Raw genomic sequence first — 16,083 nt, forward strand, 5'->3', positions numbered from 1 at the left:
GGCTCCGGTCACCGCTCGCCCTTCGTCTGACCACCGCAAGCCGGGAACACCCCGCAGACCTGAGTCTAAGAGACTGACCGTAACATTACAACCATCTCAGTGTGATTCACACCTCCTCCACTCCTCACCAGGGGGCGCTGTAGCCTAGGACTACAGTATGGACTCGTGGTGTGGGGTACGGACATGTCTGTTGTGTTCAGCTGGATGTTTATTTTCATTAAAAGCGGAGCTCAGTGAACAGCTGTGGCCTGATGCTCTGCGGAGATCTGTTTGAAATTTAAAGTTTATTTTTCCTCCAGATCCAGTCTCTGAGCTCAGGTCACTTCTGTGTGTAGAGGGATGTTATTGAGCTGTTATTTTAATGTTATATCAGTGGAATAATCTTCTCTGAGTCTAATGTCTCAGGCCCAGTGTGACATCATCACCAGTGTCACTCACGTCACCGGTCAGTGGGTTTAATTATATGACTCGTTGGGGTGTGTGAGAGTGTGTGTGTGTGTGAGTGTGAGTCTGACGTGCAGAATTAGTTTAAATAATAAGAGTCCTGTAAATGACAGATTGAACTGAATTGTACTGATTGTGTTCAGATTAATGCGGCTCTGTCGAGAAGAGCAGTGACTCGGCACAAACGGGAGGCGGAGAAACGGGGAGAAACAGGAGACCGAGAAACGGAGAAAGAGGGAGAAAAAGAGGTGGAGAAAGGGGGAGAAAGATAGAGGTGAATGCGACTGTGCTGCTGTTTGCATGGCATTAGGACATTTGCTAAACAAACTCTCTCTCTATCTCATATATACACACACACACACACACACACACACTGCACCTGCCTTGCCCCCACTCTTTCATTATCCTTTCTCTCTCTGACTGTAGGTTTTGCTCAGTCACTCTCCTGCTGTGTTACATAACCTCATTACAACCCCCTTTTAAGGTGGAGGGAGCACTGCAGTCTCTCTCTCTCTCTCTCTCTCTCTCTCTCTCTCTCTCTCTCTCTCTCTTCTCTCTCTCACACACACTCTCTCTCTCTCTTGCTCTCTTTACCGTGCCCAGTCGTAAATCACTAGGTCTCGCCCCTCTCCTCTTGCGCTCCCTCTCTCTCTCTCTCTCCCTCTGTTGTTCTCTCTGCTGCGCTGGGTTTGGAGGCTGGTGCATTTCTCCTGTACCTGCCACTACCTGCAGAGAGAGAGAGGGAGAGAGAAGTCAGAGAGAGAGGAGGGGCAAGCAAAAAGGAGAGAGAGAGAGAGTGTATGTGTGTGTGTGAGTGAGAGAGAGAGAGAGTGTGTGTGTGAGTGTGTGCCTGGAGCTGAAGGGCGATGGGACCTTGCCTCGTTGTGTTTCCTTGTTTTGGTTCCTGTCGTGTCTCTGTTTTTTGGAGCTGAGGATTTAATGTGGATCGCCCGGCGACGAGAGAGAGAGAGCGCGAGAGCGAGTGCAAGTGTGTGTGTGTGTGTTCTCTGTGGATTTACTTGTGGACGACTGGAAGTTTCTCAGGAGTGGGTCTCTGAGCTTTGAGGTTTGGAACTAGTTAAGACCGAGTGTGTGTGTGTGTGTGGCACAGCTTTGATTGACGGCTGTGTTAAACATGCACCAGCTCTAAACCAACACACGCTGCAGGTGTGGCTTTATTTTCCATGTCCCTCTTTTCATCAGAAGAATTTAAACCATGCTGCGTTTAAAGGGGAGGTGTGTTTAAGTTTGTACTTGATTTGTCTGTGAATTTTAAAGATGCTACGTGTCAATATTAGCACCTTTCCCTGTGTAAGCTCTGTGTAAACAAGCACTGGGCTTCTTTAAGGAAGCGGCGAGGAGCCTACACTCTCAGCACAGGCCCGTTTCCCTATTCCCTGCGACCCGAGGCTGCCTTCCTGCGGGTTCTTGGGCCGCGCTGGTGTTTATGTCTCTACAGGTCAGACACAGTAAGCTCTGACGCCTTGTGTGTGTTTGTGAAGACATTAACCCTTAATTAGAGCTGAAAATGTAGTAAAACCCCTCTGGGTTCAAATCAAACAAGACCCAGTTGTAGCTTTTCCAGAACCACAGAAGTAGAGTCAGTGTGTTCTGAGTTGTTGGGTCAGCTCTGAACCCCGGTGCTGGGTCGGTGTGAGAGGAATCGAGGTGTGATGCTGGTGGAGAATGAGAGATGAAGTGAAACTGAACTGTGGTGAGACTGGAGTGTGTCGTGTGGTTGAGTGAGTGCTCTAGATGCCGTTGGTCGACGTGTGTGTGTTGTGTGCGTTCATGTGATTTCGGCCGGTGGTTCCAGGCGCTGACTTTCGTTCTGCCGCTGGAGGAGACACAGTAAATCTACTGTAACGTCAGACACAGTTTAACAGCTGATCCGCGGAGGAGCTGGAGGATCGAGGACACCCTGTTCTTCTTCTGCTCCGAACACACGGCACACGACGCACTGCAGTCGACGGAGCGACACACCAAGGATCCTCTACACTCTTCTGAGTGGGGTTTCTAAGTGGAAACGCTCTGTAGCGGCGTCTACAGCCGGACGACTGACACTGAGCTAACCCCTCGCTGTGGAGGAATACGACCCTCAGCTGACCGTCGCACTGCTCCACTTTTAAGTCAAAATACCTTCAGAAGATAAATATTTCGAGCTGCACACGGACAGGAGAAAGTTAGACTGAAAACTTCCGTCTCTTTGGCTTCACAGGCCACGAATGAACTCACGTTTAGAGCACAGTGACACTTTTGAAGGTTTTTGAGAGTGGAACAACTCCTTCATTCGTTGGTCTCCCAGTGGCCACAGCAGGAATCGTCTTCCCTGACATGGATTACCTCGGAGATAAACTCTCAGTCGCTCACACCCAGGTCTCTGGGTGGATGGGTAGTGTCCGGCGCTCCTTCCAGGGGGCGCTAAGCTTCGTCTCCAGCAGCGTGGAGAGAAGAAGAGCGGAAGGAGGAGGAGGAGAGGAAGGGACGGGGTTTAAAAGGGCCGCCTCCCTTCGGAGCCTGGCCAACCGCAGCCGAGAGTCCTTCCGCAGGTTTAGCGTCCGCAGCCAACAGCGCCTGTCCCTGCGCAGACGAGCCACGCCCACTTCTCCAACCACGCCCGTCTCGCAGACCACGCCCACTTCCCCGGCCACGCCCTCCTCTGTAAGCGAAATACACCGCACTGACTGTAGTGAGGCCAGGTGCAGCACTTTTGTTAGAGACAAAACAATCCGGTTTATTGGGCTCTGTTCACACTGCAGGGGAAACGTGACCTGAATCTGATTTGTTTATTTATTTATTTTCCTCTGTGTGACACAGATGTGTGGTTGAGCCTAAACTTTTCGGTTCGAGTTTGGCCCACTTTAATACGAGGAACTGAAATCTGATCCGTGTCTGATCCGCAGCAGTGTGACACTGTGTGAACAGTCTGATCTGGGTTCAGCTCAGGGACAGAGGGACGAGAGCCGTGAGGAGCGATCTGTGAACATTTGAGGTGTTAAGGGAATGGGAAAAGTACTTTTGTTTTGAAACAAAACCCGTGAGATTTCCTAGTCCTGCTCCTGTCAGTCATTGGTGAGAAAATAAAGCTTGTGGAAATTGATGTTAAATCATTTAAAAGAAATGAAAGTGAGAAGTTGGTTTTTATCGAAAGAATAATTCTGCCCTCAGTGTCTAATGTGTCTGTGGGTAATAACTGACTTTAGGAATCAGTTCCTCTTTCAGTTTTCTATGAAGTAGAAAGTAGTAAATTAATTCAAACTCTCACAGAGGGGAAGGTTCTGAAGGGGAGCAGGTCTCAGTGTGAGACACAGTCCACTTCCAGTTCTTCAGTTCTGAACTAAAGCGCTCTGGACAGACTGTTCCCCCGGGTCAGCGCCCGCTTCAGGGTGGTTCAGGGCGTGGGTCGGTTCAGGGTGGTTCAGGGTGTGGGCCGGTTCAGGGTGGTTCGGTTGGTTCAGGGTGTGGGTCGGTTCAGGGTGGTTCGGTTAGTTCAGGGTGTGGGTCGGTTCAGGGCATGGGTCGGTTCAGTGTGTTGGTTGGTTCAGGGTGGTTCAGGGTGAGGGTCAGTTCAGGGTGAGGGTCAGTTCAGGGTGGTGTGGTTGGTTCAGGGCGTGGGTCGGTTCAGGGTGGTTCGGTTGGTTCAGGGCGTGGGTCGGTTCAGGGTGGTTCAGGGTGTGGGTTGGTTCAGGGTATGGGTCGGTTCAGGGTATGGGTCGGTTCAGGGCGGTTCGGTTGGTTCAGGGCGTGGTTCGATTGGTTCAGGGTGGTTCAGGGTGTGGGTTGGTTCAGAGTATGGGTCGGTTCAGGGTGGTTCGGGTGGTTCAGGGCGTGGGTCGGTTCAGGGTGGTTCAGGGTGTGGGTTGGTTCAGGGTATGGGTCGGTTCAGGGCGGTTCGGTTGGTTCAGGGCGTGGTTCGATTGGTTCAGGGTGTGGGTTGGTTCAGAGTATGGGTCGGTTCAGGGTGGTTCGGGTGGTTCAGGGCGTGGGTCGGTTCAGGGTGGTTCAGGGTGAGGGTAAGTTCAGGGTGGTTCGGTTGGTTCAGGGTGGTTCAGGGCGTGGGTCGGTTCAGGGTGGTTCAGGGCGTGGGTCGGTTCAGGGTGTGGGTCGGTTCAGGGTGGTTCGGTTGGTTCAGGGCATGGGTCGGTTCAGGGTGAGGGTCGGTTCAGGGTGGTTCGGTTGGTTCAGGGTGGTTCAGGGGCACAGTGCGTTCAGATTGATGTTGGATAAAGGTTACGTTACAAACACAGTGTGAACAGACGAACAGAAAAATAGGATTTAAGCAGAAAAGCAGACGTTGGCTACTTTTACCTGCTGTGTGAACGGAACCTCAGACACTACTGAAGCCTTTCTGACAACTGTACTGAATACTGACTGCTGACTACTGTACTGACAACTGTACTGAATACTGACTGCTGACTACTGTACTGACTACTGTACTGATTACTGACTGCTGATTACTTTACTGAATACTGACTGGTGACTACTTTACTGACTACTGTACTGAATACTGACTGGTGACTACTTTACTGACTACTGTACTGAATACTGACTGGTGACTACTTTACTGACTACTGTACTGAATACTGACTGCTGACTACTGTACTGACTACTGTACTGATTACTGACTGCTGATTACTTTACTGAATACTGACTGCTGACTACTGTACTGACAACTGTGCTGATTACTGTACTGAATACTGACTGCTGACTACTGTACTGACTACTGTACTGATTACTGACTGCTGATTACTGTACTGAATACTGACTGCTGACTACTGTACTGACAACTGTACTGAATACTGACTGCTGACTACTGTACTGACTACTGTACTGATTACTGACTGCTGATTACTTTACTGAATACTGACTGGTGACTACTTTACTGACTACTGTACTGAATACTGACTGGTGACTACTTTACTGACTACTGTACTGATTACTGACTGCTGATTACTGTACTGACTACTGTACTGATTACTGACTGCTGATTACTTTACTGAATACTGACTGCTGACTACTGTACTGACTACTGTACTGAATACTGACTGGTGACTACTGTACTGATTACTGACTGCTGATTACTTTACTGAATACTGACTGCTGACTACTGTACTGACTACTGTACTGAATACTGACTGGTGACTACTGTACTGACTACTGTACTGATTACTGACTGATGATTACTGTACTGACTACTGTACTGATTACTGACTGCTGATTACTGTACTGACTACTGTACTGATTACTGACTGCTGATTACTTTACTGAATACTGACTGGTGACTACTTTACTGACTACTGTACTGAATACTGACTGGTGACTACTGTACTGACTACTGTACTGATTACTGACTGCTGATTACTGTACTGACTACTGTACTGAATACTGACTGCTGATTACTTTACTGAATACTGACTACTGACTACTTTACTGACTACTGTACTGAATACTGACTGGTGACTACTTTACTGACTACTGTACTGATTACTGACTGCTGATTACTGACTACTGTACTGATTACTGACTGCTGATTACTTTACTGAATACTGACTACTGACTACTTTACTGACTACTGTACTGAATACTGACTGGTGACTACTGTACTGACTACTGTACTGATTACTGACTGCTGATTACTTTACTGAATACTGACTGGTGACTACTTTACTGACTACTGTACTGACTACTGTACTGATTACTGACTGGTGACTACTTTACTGACTACTGTACTGATTACTGACTGCTGATTACTTTACTGAATACTGACTACTGACTACTTTACTGACTACTGTACTGAATACTGACTGGTGACTACTTTACTGACTACTGTACTGAATACTGACTACTTTACTGACTGCTGACTAATTTACTGACTACTGATTGCTATACTGACTACTGTACTGAATACTGATTGCTGACTACTGAACTGAATATTTAGTACTGTACTGATTACTGACTGTTGACTACTGTACTGATTACTGTACTAAATACTGAATACTGACTGCTGACTACTTACTGACTACTGATTGCTATACTGACTAATGTACTGATTAGTGATTGCTGACTACTATACTGAATACTGACTACGGACTACTGAACTGAATACTTAGTACTGTACTGATTACTGTCCTGAACTTAATACTGATTACTGTACTGACTACAGTACTGAGTCTTTCCTGAGTACTGACTGCTAACTACTGAACTGAGTACTCATTATGTGTTCATCTTCTTATTTTGTTTTGAAGTTTGATTCTTAAGAACTTTTCCAGACTCGCTGCGCTGGTCACGGCTCACGCTCATGTTGCTGAGCTCAGTAAGAAACACAGTGTCATTGATGTGAATCACTGAATAGCACCCCCTAGTGCTGCAGTTCATAAACACGGATGTGTGGGTCGTTACCCTGAGGCGTTTCACATCTAAAAATAAGACCGTAATCTCGTGCTGGAATTTTCTGGTAATTTTCAAGGTTATGGTCTGGTTTATCGTATTGTATTCGTTGTCACGTCCTGCGCAGAGAAATAGAGCCGAAGCCTGTTCTCGACTGCGGGGACACACTGTAAAGAAAGAGGAGCAGCCCGGGGTAACAGACATTAATGTGTGTGTTAGATCGGACAGAATCAGACTGGTGTTGAGTTACTGAGATGTGAGCAGTGCTCCTGAGATGGAGCCGTGGAGAAACTCTCGCTTCTCCTTTCAGTCTCCCAAACCCAGAGTGAGATTAGATATTTAGTGTGTGTGTCTGTGTGTGTGTGTGTGTCTGTGTGTGTCTGTGGCTGTGTGTGTGTGAGCTGATAACAAAATTGCAATTGTTGTGTGCTCTTTCAGCTTCTTGTGGCATTGTAGGCAGAAACTGCACTATGTATCTTTTGGCGGAGGGTAGGAAACCCTTTTTAAGTTAGAGACACTACCTAATGTTGCTTTAAAATTTGATTAGAGCCAAAAGGTCCAGTCATTTCTGTGATCTGTGACACATTTAGAGTCATTAGAGCTTCAGAAATAATCCTCACTGACTTCACAGAGCTTTACGTGTCTGAATGCCATCAAACTCTCACCGCAGTGGTCCACCCTGGAGTGTAAAGCCGTGCCAGAAGAGCAGAACACACTCCTGATGCCTGACTTTTATTTCAGGAGTTTGAGCAGAGGCTCCTGGATATTTGCATATTTCTGTTTAGTGAATGCAAATGAATTCCTCTTACAGCTTCTTTTGTGTCTGTTTCACTGAGTTTAACCTCGTCTTTGAGCTCTCACGTAAACACGGGTCCAGCGCTGTGATTGGACAGACTCAGACGAGGGGGCGGGGCCATTCTAAAGTCTCTGCACTTGATGTCAGAAGCGGAGCAGAATCAGAGCGACTTGTTTTATCCCGTGTTTCTGACTCAGGCAGCGCTCAGAGAACTGACTGGGGTCTTGTTTCACAGTGTGTGGGTTGGTGGACTCCAGATAAACACATGTAGACACAGTAAACAAGGGTTTTTATCGTAATACATGGCCTCTAATGTGTACACAATAAGCCACAGTGATTTTCATAGGTGCACACACACAACACAATGGGAGGCTTGAGCAGGGGAGAGGGAGAGAGAGAGGGAGAGAGAGGGAGAGAGAAAAGAAAGCGTGTAAATTGTGCAAGTTCAGACACGGCAGGTTCTGATCCTGAGAGAGAGAGAGAGAGAGAAGGGAGAGACAGACAGAGAGGGGATGAATGGGGACATGGCACAGTGTCATTACAATTCAGGACGCTTCACACCAATAGAACCACAGACAGTTAGTGTTCTCCTGCAAGCGTCGTGAGTCACAGATCAAAGGGGGAGACCTTCAGGGAAAATTCCTCCAAACTGGGGACAGCTGGGTTATTATTTTTTGGGCGGGGTCTGGATTAAGAAATCAAGAACACCAGAGAGACACTATAAATGAAGGGTGTGTGTGTGTGTGTCTTACCCATCACTCGCCTCACTTCCACAGAACCCTACACTTCTCAGTTTCCAACACATTAATACGTCCATTAGAGTTAAGTCTCTGAGTTCTGAGGAATGCTGTGTGTATGTATGTGTGTGTGTTTACATAGAATTACCTTTTACTGTCAGGTACAATGTGAGTAATGTTAACACACACACACACACACAGGGCAGGCAGGAACATGTGACTGTGCTGAAATCTGAGAGTGTTTTCTGTTGAGAGCGTGGGGGCTGCTCTTTACCCAAACTTCTGAGGGTCTAGAAAAGCACTGTTAAAGTGAAACTCTCATTCATTCATACGTTCACCTAAAAACAGGATCATAAGAAACGAGTGACACACACACACACACACACACTGAGTGAAACCTGACTGCGTGGACGTTATTCTGTTGAAGATTAGAGAGAAACACCACTGAGATCTCAGCGAGCTCAGAGGAGAACACCACCTGCTCCAGTCAGAGTCGGGTGTTGGATGGGTGCTGAAACATTGCTGTGAGGATTTGATGGCGGCCACGAGAGCATTAGTGAAGTCAAATACTGAAGTTGGAGGATTAGTTCTGCACTTGAGAGAGAGAGAGAGAGAGAGAGAGGGAGAGAGGCACTCTCTCTGAGTGGTATCACTTTGCCTTTCACAGCCAAATCTGTGTGTGTGTGTGTGTGTGTTGTTGATGTTAAAGTGCTGAACACCATTTCTCTCCTCCCTTCTTCCATCCGTTTATTGTTCCCTCACTTCCCTCTAACTCGCCCTTCCTGTCTGAGTGGAGAGAGAGCGGGAAGAGAAATAATCCAGTGTTTGTTATTGTCACTCTATAGCTTTCTTTCTTTCTCTCTCCTTCCCTCTCCTCACACTTTCACACACTCCCTCTCTCTCTCTGTCTCTCTCTCTCTGTTGATGGAGTGATGATGTAAAAGCTGAGGTGGTGTGTGTTGTGGGTGAAGATAAGGCCGGTGTTAAACTCCCATGGTGCTTTGCTCTTTCTGTGTGTGTGAGAATGGAGAGCATTGTTGAGTTCAGAGCTGGAGCCGGACTACACCCTTTAAACCTGTCCATATCAGCCTCCGGGCCCTAGCAACCCTCCACAACACTGCTCTCTCTCTCTCTCTCTCTCTCTCTCTCTCTCTCTCTCTGTGTGTGTGTGTGTGTGTGTGTGTGAGAGAGAGAGAGAGCTCGTGCGAGCTCAGGATTGTAGCGTCAGGGTGTGTGAAGGTGTGTCTCGGTCCAAAGTTTATCAAATGCTTTCAGTTGCTGTTTAAGGCTCTGACACAGTGTTTCTATTATGTGCTCTCATGTAAACACGGGTCCAGTGCTGTGATTGGACAGAGTCAGACGAGGGGGCGGGGCCATTCTCTGCACTTGACGTCAGAAGTGGAGCAGAATCAGAGCGACTCCTTTTACCCCGTTTTTCAGACTCAGGCAGCGCTCAGAGAACTGACTGTGGTCTTGTTTCACAGTGTGTGTGTTGGTGGCCTCCAGATGAACACATTACTGTGAACACGGGCTGAGCAGTGTAACACACCCCCTTTAAAACGTGTCCTGTCCCGCGTGAATGTGTGAGTGCTTTCTCAGAAACCCGTTTCTTTTTTCCCCCGACTGCTGTGGATCAGCCTCAGAGCTCAGAGCTGGTCCGCTCCCCCTGACTTTCCCTCTCATGTGATTAGCATAACCCCGTCATTCCTGTCGGGATCAAGCGCCCGGTCTCTGTTTCTGAGGCCCGTCCAGGCTCAGGGGCTCCGTTTCTGGAGCAGAGTTAGGGCTGTGTCTGTCGGATTATTTCTGAGAGACTGGATTGACTCGCTGCGGCTCCACGGCGTGTGGAATGAGGTTCGCCCGCTGTTGCTCCACGCTGAAGAATTAAAAACAAGTATTCAGTTCAACCAGAGATATTCAAACAATGGGGTGTGACCCCCTAGTGGGCTACGAAGGAATTGCAGGGTGTGACCTGAGTGAGAGACGACGTCACGAGAAATCGATCAGAACTGTGTTCCCCTGTGAGTTATTACTTTTGATTTTTAGCCGTTTTCACTCTGTTCTCTTTCTTCTCCGTTTTTACTCAGTGCTCTTATTTCTCCGCGCTCGTTGTGTCTGTTTCGGTGAGTTTAACCTCGTCTTTGTGCTCTCACATAAACACGGGTCCAGCGCTGTGATTGGACAGACTCAGACGAGGGGGCGGGGCCTTTCTGAAGTCTCTGAATCGCCTAAAGCTTCTTCACCTAGATACCTTTGTGATACCAGTGTGTGTTTCACTCCTGCTCTCTCTGCTCAGTGACACGTGCTGAGGCCCAGAGCCGTGGTTCAGAACCGGTCGGCCCGGTGCGCCGCATTCCTGACCCAGACACAGAGCAGGGCGGCGCAGGAGAGGGTGAGGTCTAAGAGGAACGTTCTGCAGACGTTCTCCTGAGCAGGGGCCGGAGTGGGTCAGCACTCAGATGAATGTTTAACGCTCTCAGTGTTTGTTACGGAGTCGGAGTTCAGCTTCACACACTTCACACACACTTCACTTCAGAGAGTTTGTTTTTTGCTGCTGTTCACAGCACTAACTCTAATCAACACAGATGTGCATTTCACTGTTCATTTCATTCATAAGTATTTTCTTAAAGAAAAACTTTTCAATTTTGCTGTGTGTGTGTGTGTGTGTGTGTGTGTGTGTTTGTTTGTTTAAATAAGTGTTTTCTCAGATGTAGGTTGTGTGTGTGTGTGTGTGTGTGTGTGTAAGCTGTTTGTCAGATGTTAGCATGGCATGCTAACCTATGGTTTTCTGTGGCTGCCTTTCTCTTCCTGTCAGGAAATTCATGATGAATAGCGTCCTGCGACACACACACACACACTCTCTCTCTCTCTCTCACACACACCTCTCTATTAATTCAGTCATGTCATACACTTGTAATGATTATGTATTATTTGTCACAGAAACCCCACCCTCTGACAGAACTGTAGCACCTCAGTGTGTCTATAGTGTGCGTGTGTGTGTTTGTGAGAGAGAGAGAGAGTGTGAGAAAGAGAGAAACAGAGTGTGAGAGAGAGAAAGAGAGAGAGACACTGCCGTGGTGTATTTCTCAGTGTGTTGGGTTTTTGCAGTAACTCCGTGGGTAAAGCCTAGGGTGAATGTTAATAGATGAGTCCTTACCTTCACACACACTCCACACACACACACACACACACACACACACTCCACACACACACACACACACTAGCCTGTGTGTTATTTCAGTTTATTTATTATGGAAGATGAGAAATAAAGAATGTATAGATGTATCACTCAGAGCTGGTGCAGTGTTGGTGTGATCCTGGGCTCCTCCTGGTGTGGGTTTCCTCTCTTTCAATGACGCACACACCAGTGACTCCAGTGCTCAGGGCGCCCCCTAGTGGACTGAACATGGCTCTATTGAAGATTATTGTTGATGAGTCTGAACGAGTGAATCACCTGTGTACGCTTTTAATGTAGTCGTTATCATTTACCCTTTCACTGGGTTCTCACTCGCATCGCACCACGCCACAGATCACACACCAGACCTGTGTGTGTGAGTGAGAGAGAGAGAGTGTGAGTGGACAACACTGTACCCTCTGTTGTCATTCTCATTAAAACACACACGGTTGAATGCACTGGCCCATCACACACTACATCACAGATGCTCTCACACACACACACACACACACACACCAGTTTGCTCTGTGCTCTCCTCTCATTTCACACACATTTGTCTTCCATTTTTAGAGAAGAACGTGTTTGTTTTAATCGTCCTGTAACTTGCTCTAATCTCGTTTGGAAAAGTTACTGTCAACAACCTGTAATTATTATATCATTATATTATAATACTGTTTTCTCTCTCTCTCTCTCTCTCTCTCTCTCTCTCTCACACACACACACACACACAGGTTTTACCAGCTCTTGTTCTGTAGGAAGCCTGAGACACACATGGAGCTGCTGCTCCTCTCTCTGGGCTTTAGAGCTCCACCTAGTGGCAGCTTCCACTACGACCTCGTTCACGTAAACAACCTCATACACACTCTTAAAGGACAAGCCCACCCCGTTCCCAGAATTCCCCCTCAATCCCAGCGTGTGCCGTAAACACGGAGCTGGAGAGGGTGGAGGTGTTCGGTGGAGGACTGTAGAGAAGTGAGAGGACTCACGGTGAGAGAGAGAAGTCACGGTGAATGAACCCAGACGTCTCTCCACCAGCAGCAGCAGTGAACGCCTCCTGTTTAAAGAGCTTTATATGGAATTGTGTTAAAGTCTCACACTTTGTCTCTCTCTCTCTCTCTCCCTCTGTCTGTCTCTTTTTGTCTGTCTCGCTCTCTGTCTGTCTCTTTGTCTCTCTCTCTCTCCCTCTGTCTCTCTCTTTGTCTCTCTCTCTCTTTCTGTCTGTCTCTCTCTTTGTCTCTCTCTTTCTGTATCTCTTTGTCTGTCTATCTGTCTCTCTCTCTCTCTCTCTCTCTCTCTCTCCAGGAGCAGGTAAAACCGAGTGGACAACAGGAGGCTAAAGACACAGACACTTTGTTCCAGGAGACAGATAGTCAGTATGGGACATGGGACACGGGACTACACACAGACGAAAGGTACACACTCACACACTCACACACACACACACACACAGATAAAAGAGCGGAGAATGTTCCGAGTTCTGAATTGCTATTATACGTTACACACACATCATTAACACGTATCTCTGCTCCTGATAAAGAGCCGTGAGGGGCCTTTAAAGAGTTGTGAGGTCACAGAGAGCTGACACCAGGACTCAGCATCCACTGATTCATGAGAAAATGGAGGATTCTGCTGAATCACGGCCTCTGAAACGCCACGATCAATATCTGCTTCAGCGCACGCTGTAGAGGGTCAGCGCTGAGGAATTGAGTGAGAGATTAGTCCACTGCGCCCTGCTGAGGTTTAAAGGGGCAGTCTGTCACTTCTAGCTCCAGAAAATACAACACTGTGAGCTCCTCTTATTTTACCTGGTCCTCTGCTGCCACCTCGTGTCCGCTGTGGAGTATTACACCATTCTGCTCGTCCAACACTGCATCCCTCTTTGCTGGAGTTACCTCCTCTACTCTTTTGAAAAGACATTAAACTACATATTGCTGTGAGGATCTGATGGCACACTGCCACGTCATTAGATTATACCTGTATCTCACGCTCGGCCTCGGCTCATGTGCAGCTGCTCCTCGGCGTAAACGTGTCGGCGGCGAGTTTGTTTACGTATGTAACGTTCTGTTTCGCTTCTTTTCTCATCCTCGTCTCTAGTCTCTCACCGGCCACGCCTTCCACAGACGACGTCCCCACTCCGTCTCCACGGAAACACACACCTGCCCACACACCTGAGGAGCCCACACCTGCGGACACGCCCAGCATCCCCTCCCCCGCTGTCGAGGAGCCACCCGAGCCGGACCCTTTCCCAGAGGTTTCAGTGCAGTGTTCAATATATATCTGTCTCTGATTCTCTCTGTCTGTCTCACTTGCTATTTCTCACTCTCTCTCTCTTTTGTCTCTCTCTCAGACTCATACGGCTCTGTTGGACTCGAGTGCTCTCCGCTCCAGAGCTCAGCTCAGTAAGAGAATGAGCCGCAGAGCTCCTCCGTCCAGAACGGCGCGGCACAGTGCGGCGCTGACGCTGCTGTCCGAGGACTCCGCCGCAGGGGGCGAGGAGTGGCGCTACAGAGACTCCACCGGTAAAGCACCCCTTCATCTGTTCACTCCTCTCAGGCCCAGCGTCGGCCAGAGTTCACGTTTTCATTAGCGCTACAACAGAGGGACTCCACACTGCCCCCTGCAGGGTCCGGTCACCCCCGTGGACCCGCTGCTTAAATCAATAAGTAGAAGCTGTGTCGCCCCCTACATATTCTGAGGTGTATTACAGGCTGTCAGGACCTGTGAGAATCAAATACATTTTTTATCACATTACATTACGCCCCCTTACTGTTAGTGTACGGTATTACAGTCTGCCCAGGCTTAAATTAATCTCAGGCTTAAACTGACCTCGGGCTTAAATTAATCTCAGGCTTAAACCGACCTCAGGCTTAAACTGACCCCAGGCTTAAATTAATCTCAGGCTTAAAACGACCTCAGGCTTAAATTAATCTCAGGCTTAAACTGACCCCAGGCTTAAATTAATCTCAGGCTTAAACCGACCCCAGGCTTAAATTAACCTCAGGCTTAAATTAACCTCAGGCTTAAACCGACCCCAGGCTTAAATTAACCTCAGGCTTAAACCGACCCCAGGCTTAAACTGACCCCAGGCTTAAATTAATCTCAGGCTTAAAACGACCTCAGGCTTAAATTAATCTCAGGCTTAAACAGACCCCAGGCTTAAATTAATCTCAGGCTTAAAACGACCTCAGGCTTAAATTAATCTCAGGCTTAAACTGACCCCAGGCTTAAATTAATCTCAGGCTTAAACCGACCCCAGGCTTAAATTAACCTCAGGCTTAAATTAACCTCAGGCTTAAACCGACCCCAGGCTTAAATTAATCTCAGGCTTAAACCGACCCCAGGCTTAAATTAACCTCAGGCTTAAACCGAGCCCAGGCTTAAACCGACCCCAGGCTTAAATTAACCTCAGGCTTAAACCGACCCCAGGCTTAAACTAACCTCAGGCTTAAACCGACCCCAGGCTTAAATTAATCTCAGGCTTAAACCGACCCCAGGCTTAAATTAACCTCAGGCTTAAATTAACCTCAGGCTTAAACCGACCCCAGGCTTAAATTAACCTCAGGCTTAAACCGACCCCAGGCTTAAATTAATCTCAGGCTTAAACCGACCCCAGGCTTAAATTAACCTCAGGCTTAAACCGAGCCCAGGCTTAAACCGACCCCAGGCTTAAATTAACCTCAGGCTTAAACCGACCCCAGGCTTAAACTAACCTCAGGCTTAAACTAACCCCAGCTGGTTTGTAATGGTGTGTATTTCTCTCTGGCTGCAGAGGACAAGCCGGACTCAAAGTCTCCGGAGGAAGAGGACTCTGACTCCGAGGAGCAGCCTCGAGACCCTCGGACCCCCGTCACCTCCTCTTCCTCATCCTCAGCCCCTTCCCAGCCCCAGAGGGTGTCTCTGTTCCCGGGCATGGACCCCTCCTCCATCATGGTGAGGACCCAGGGCAGTGACATCACTCAGATCCCCGCAGGCGTGTGATGGTGGGGTGAACCAATGAGACCGGACCGGGCCGGATCATTTAGTGTGTGGTAACTGTATGTGACGTGAAGCTGATCTCTGTGTGTGTGTGTGTGTGTTTAGGCTCAGTTAAAGAAGCGAGGTGAAGCAGACACTCCGGACGGTCCCTCTCCTGCTCCCTCTCAGCCCTCTCGCTCGCCCAAGTCTCCCTTCCTCCCTCGAGCTGCTCGAGTGCTGCCCCCTGCAGGCGGTAAAGAGAACGGGTGAGTGCCACCGCAGCAGTTTAACTCTCTGTTCTCCAGACCTGTGAACACCAGGGCATTAAAACACGAGCTCAGAGTGTGTGGGGTGTTCACAGCACGTGTGTGTGTGTGTGTGTGTGTGTGTGTGTTCTCCTGCAGAGAGGCCGCTTCTCCTCAGTGGCTGAAGGAGCTGAAGACGAAGAAGCGCCTGAGTCAGTACGAGAACGAGAGCTAAGCCTCAACAAGCAAAGTACGACCCTCACTCTCACTGTTTTCAGCCTCGTTCCCCGTTAAAGCCCCCTCTGAGGCCGACTGCACACAGCTGTGTTATTACAGTGTTATTAC

At 48.3% G+C, this 16,083-nt stretch overlaps 1 protein-coding gene across 2 annotated transcripts in view; it reads left to right on the forward strand.

Moving 5' to 3' along the window:
• The window catches only part of si:ch73-138n13.1 (uncharacterized), a 49,378-nt gene that overhangs the window by 30,955 nt on the left and 2,340 nt on the right, over positions 1-16,083 (forward strand). For both annotated transcript variants that reach the window (XM_066643144.1, XM_066643145.1), the window contains exons 7-12: positions 12,842-12,951; positions 13,634-13,790; positions 13,887-14,058; positions 15,309-15,469; positions 15,620-15,759; positions 15,898-15,988. In XM_066643144.1, coding sequence (XP_066499241.1) covers positions 12,842-12,951; positions 13,634-13,790; positions 13,887-14,058; positions 15,309-15,469; positions 15,620-15,759; positions 15,898-15,973 — 816 coding nt within the window. In that variant the 3' untranslated portion in view covers positions 15,974-15,988. The remainder of the gene's footprint in view (positions 1-12,841; positions 12,952-13,633; positions 13,791-13,886; positions 14,059-15,308; positions 15,470-15,619; positions 15,760-15,897; positions 15,989-16,083) is intronic.

Source organism: Hoplias malabaricus, chromosome 14 (assembly GCF_029633855.1).
Source record: "Hoplias malabaricus isolate fHopMal1 chromosome 14, fHopMal1.hap1, whole genome shotgun sequence".
NCBI classification, from domain to species: domain Eukaryota; kingdom Metazoa; phylum Chordata; class Actinopteri; order Characiformes; family Erythrinidae; genus Hoplias; species Hoplias malabaricus.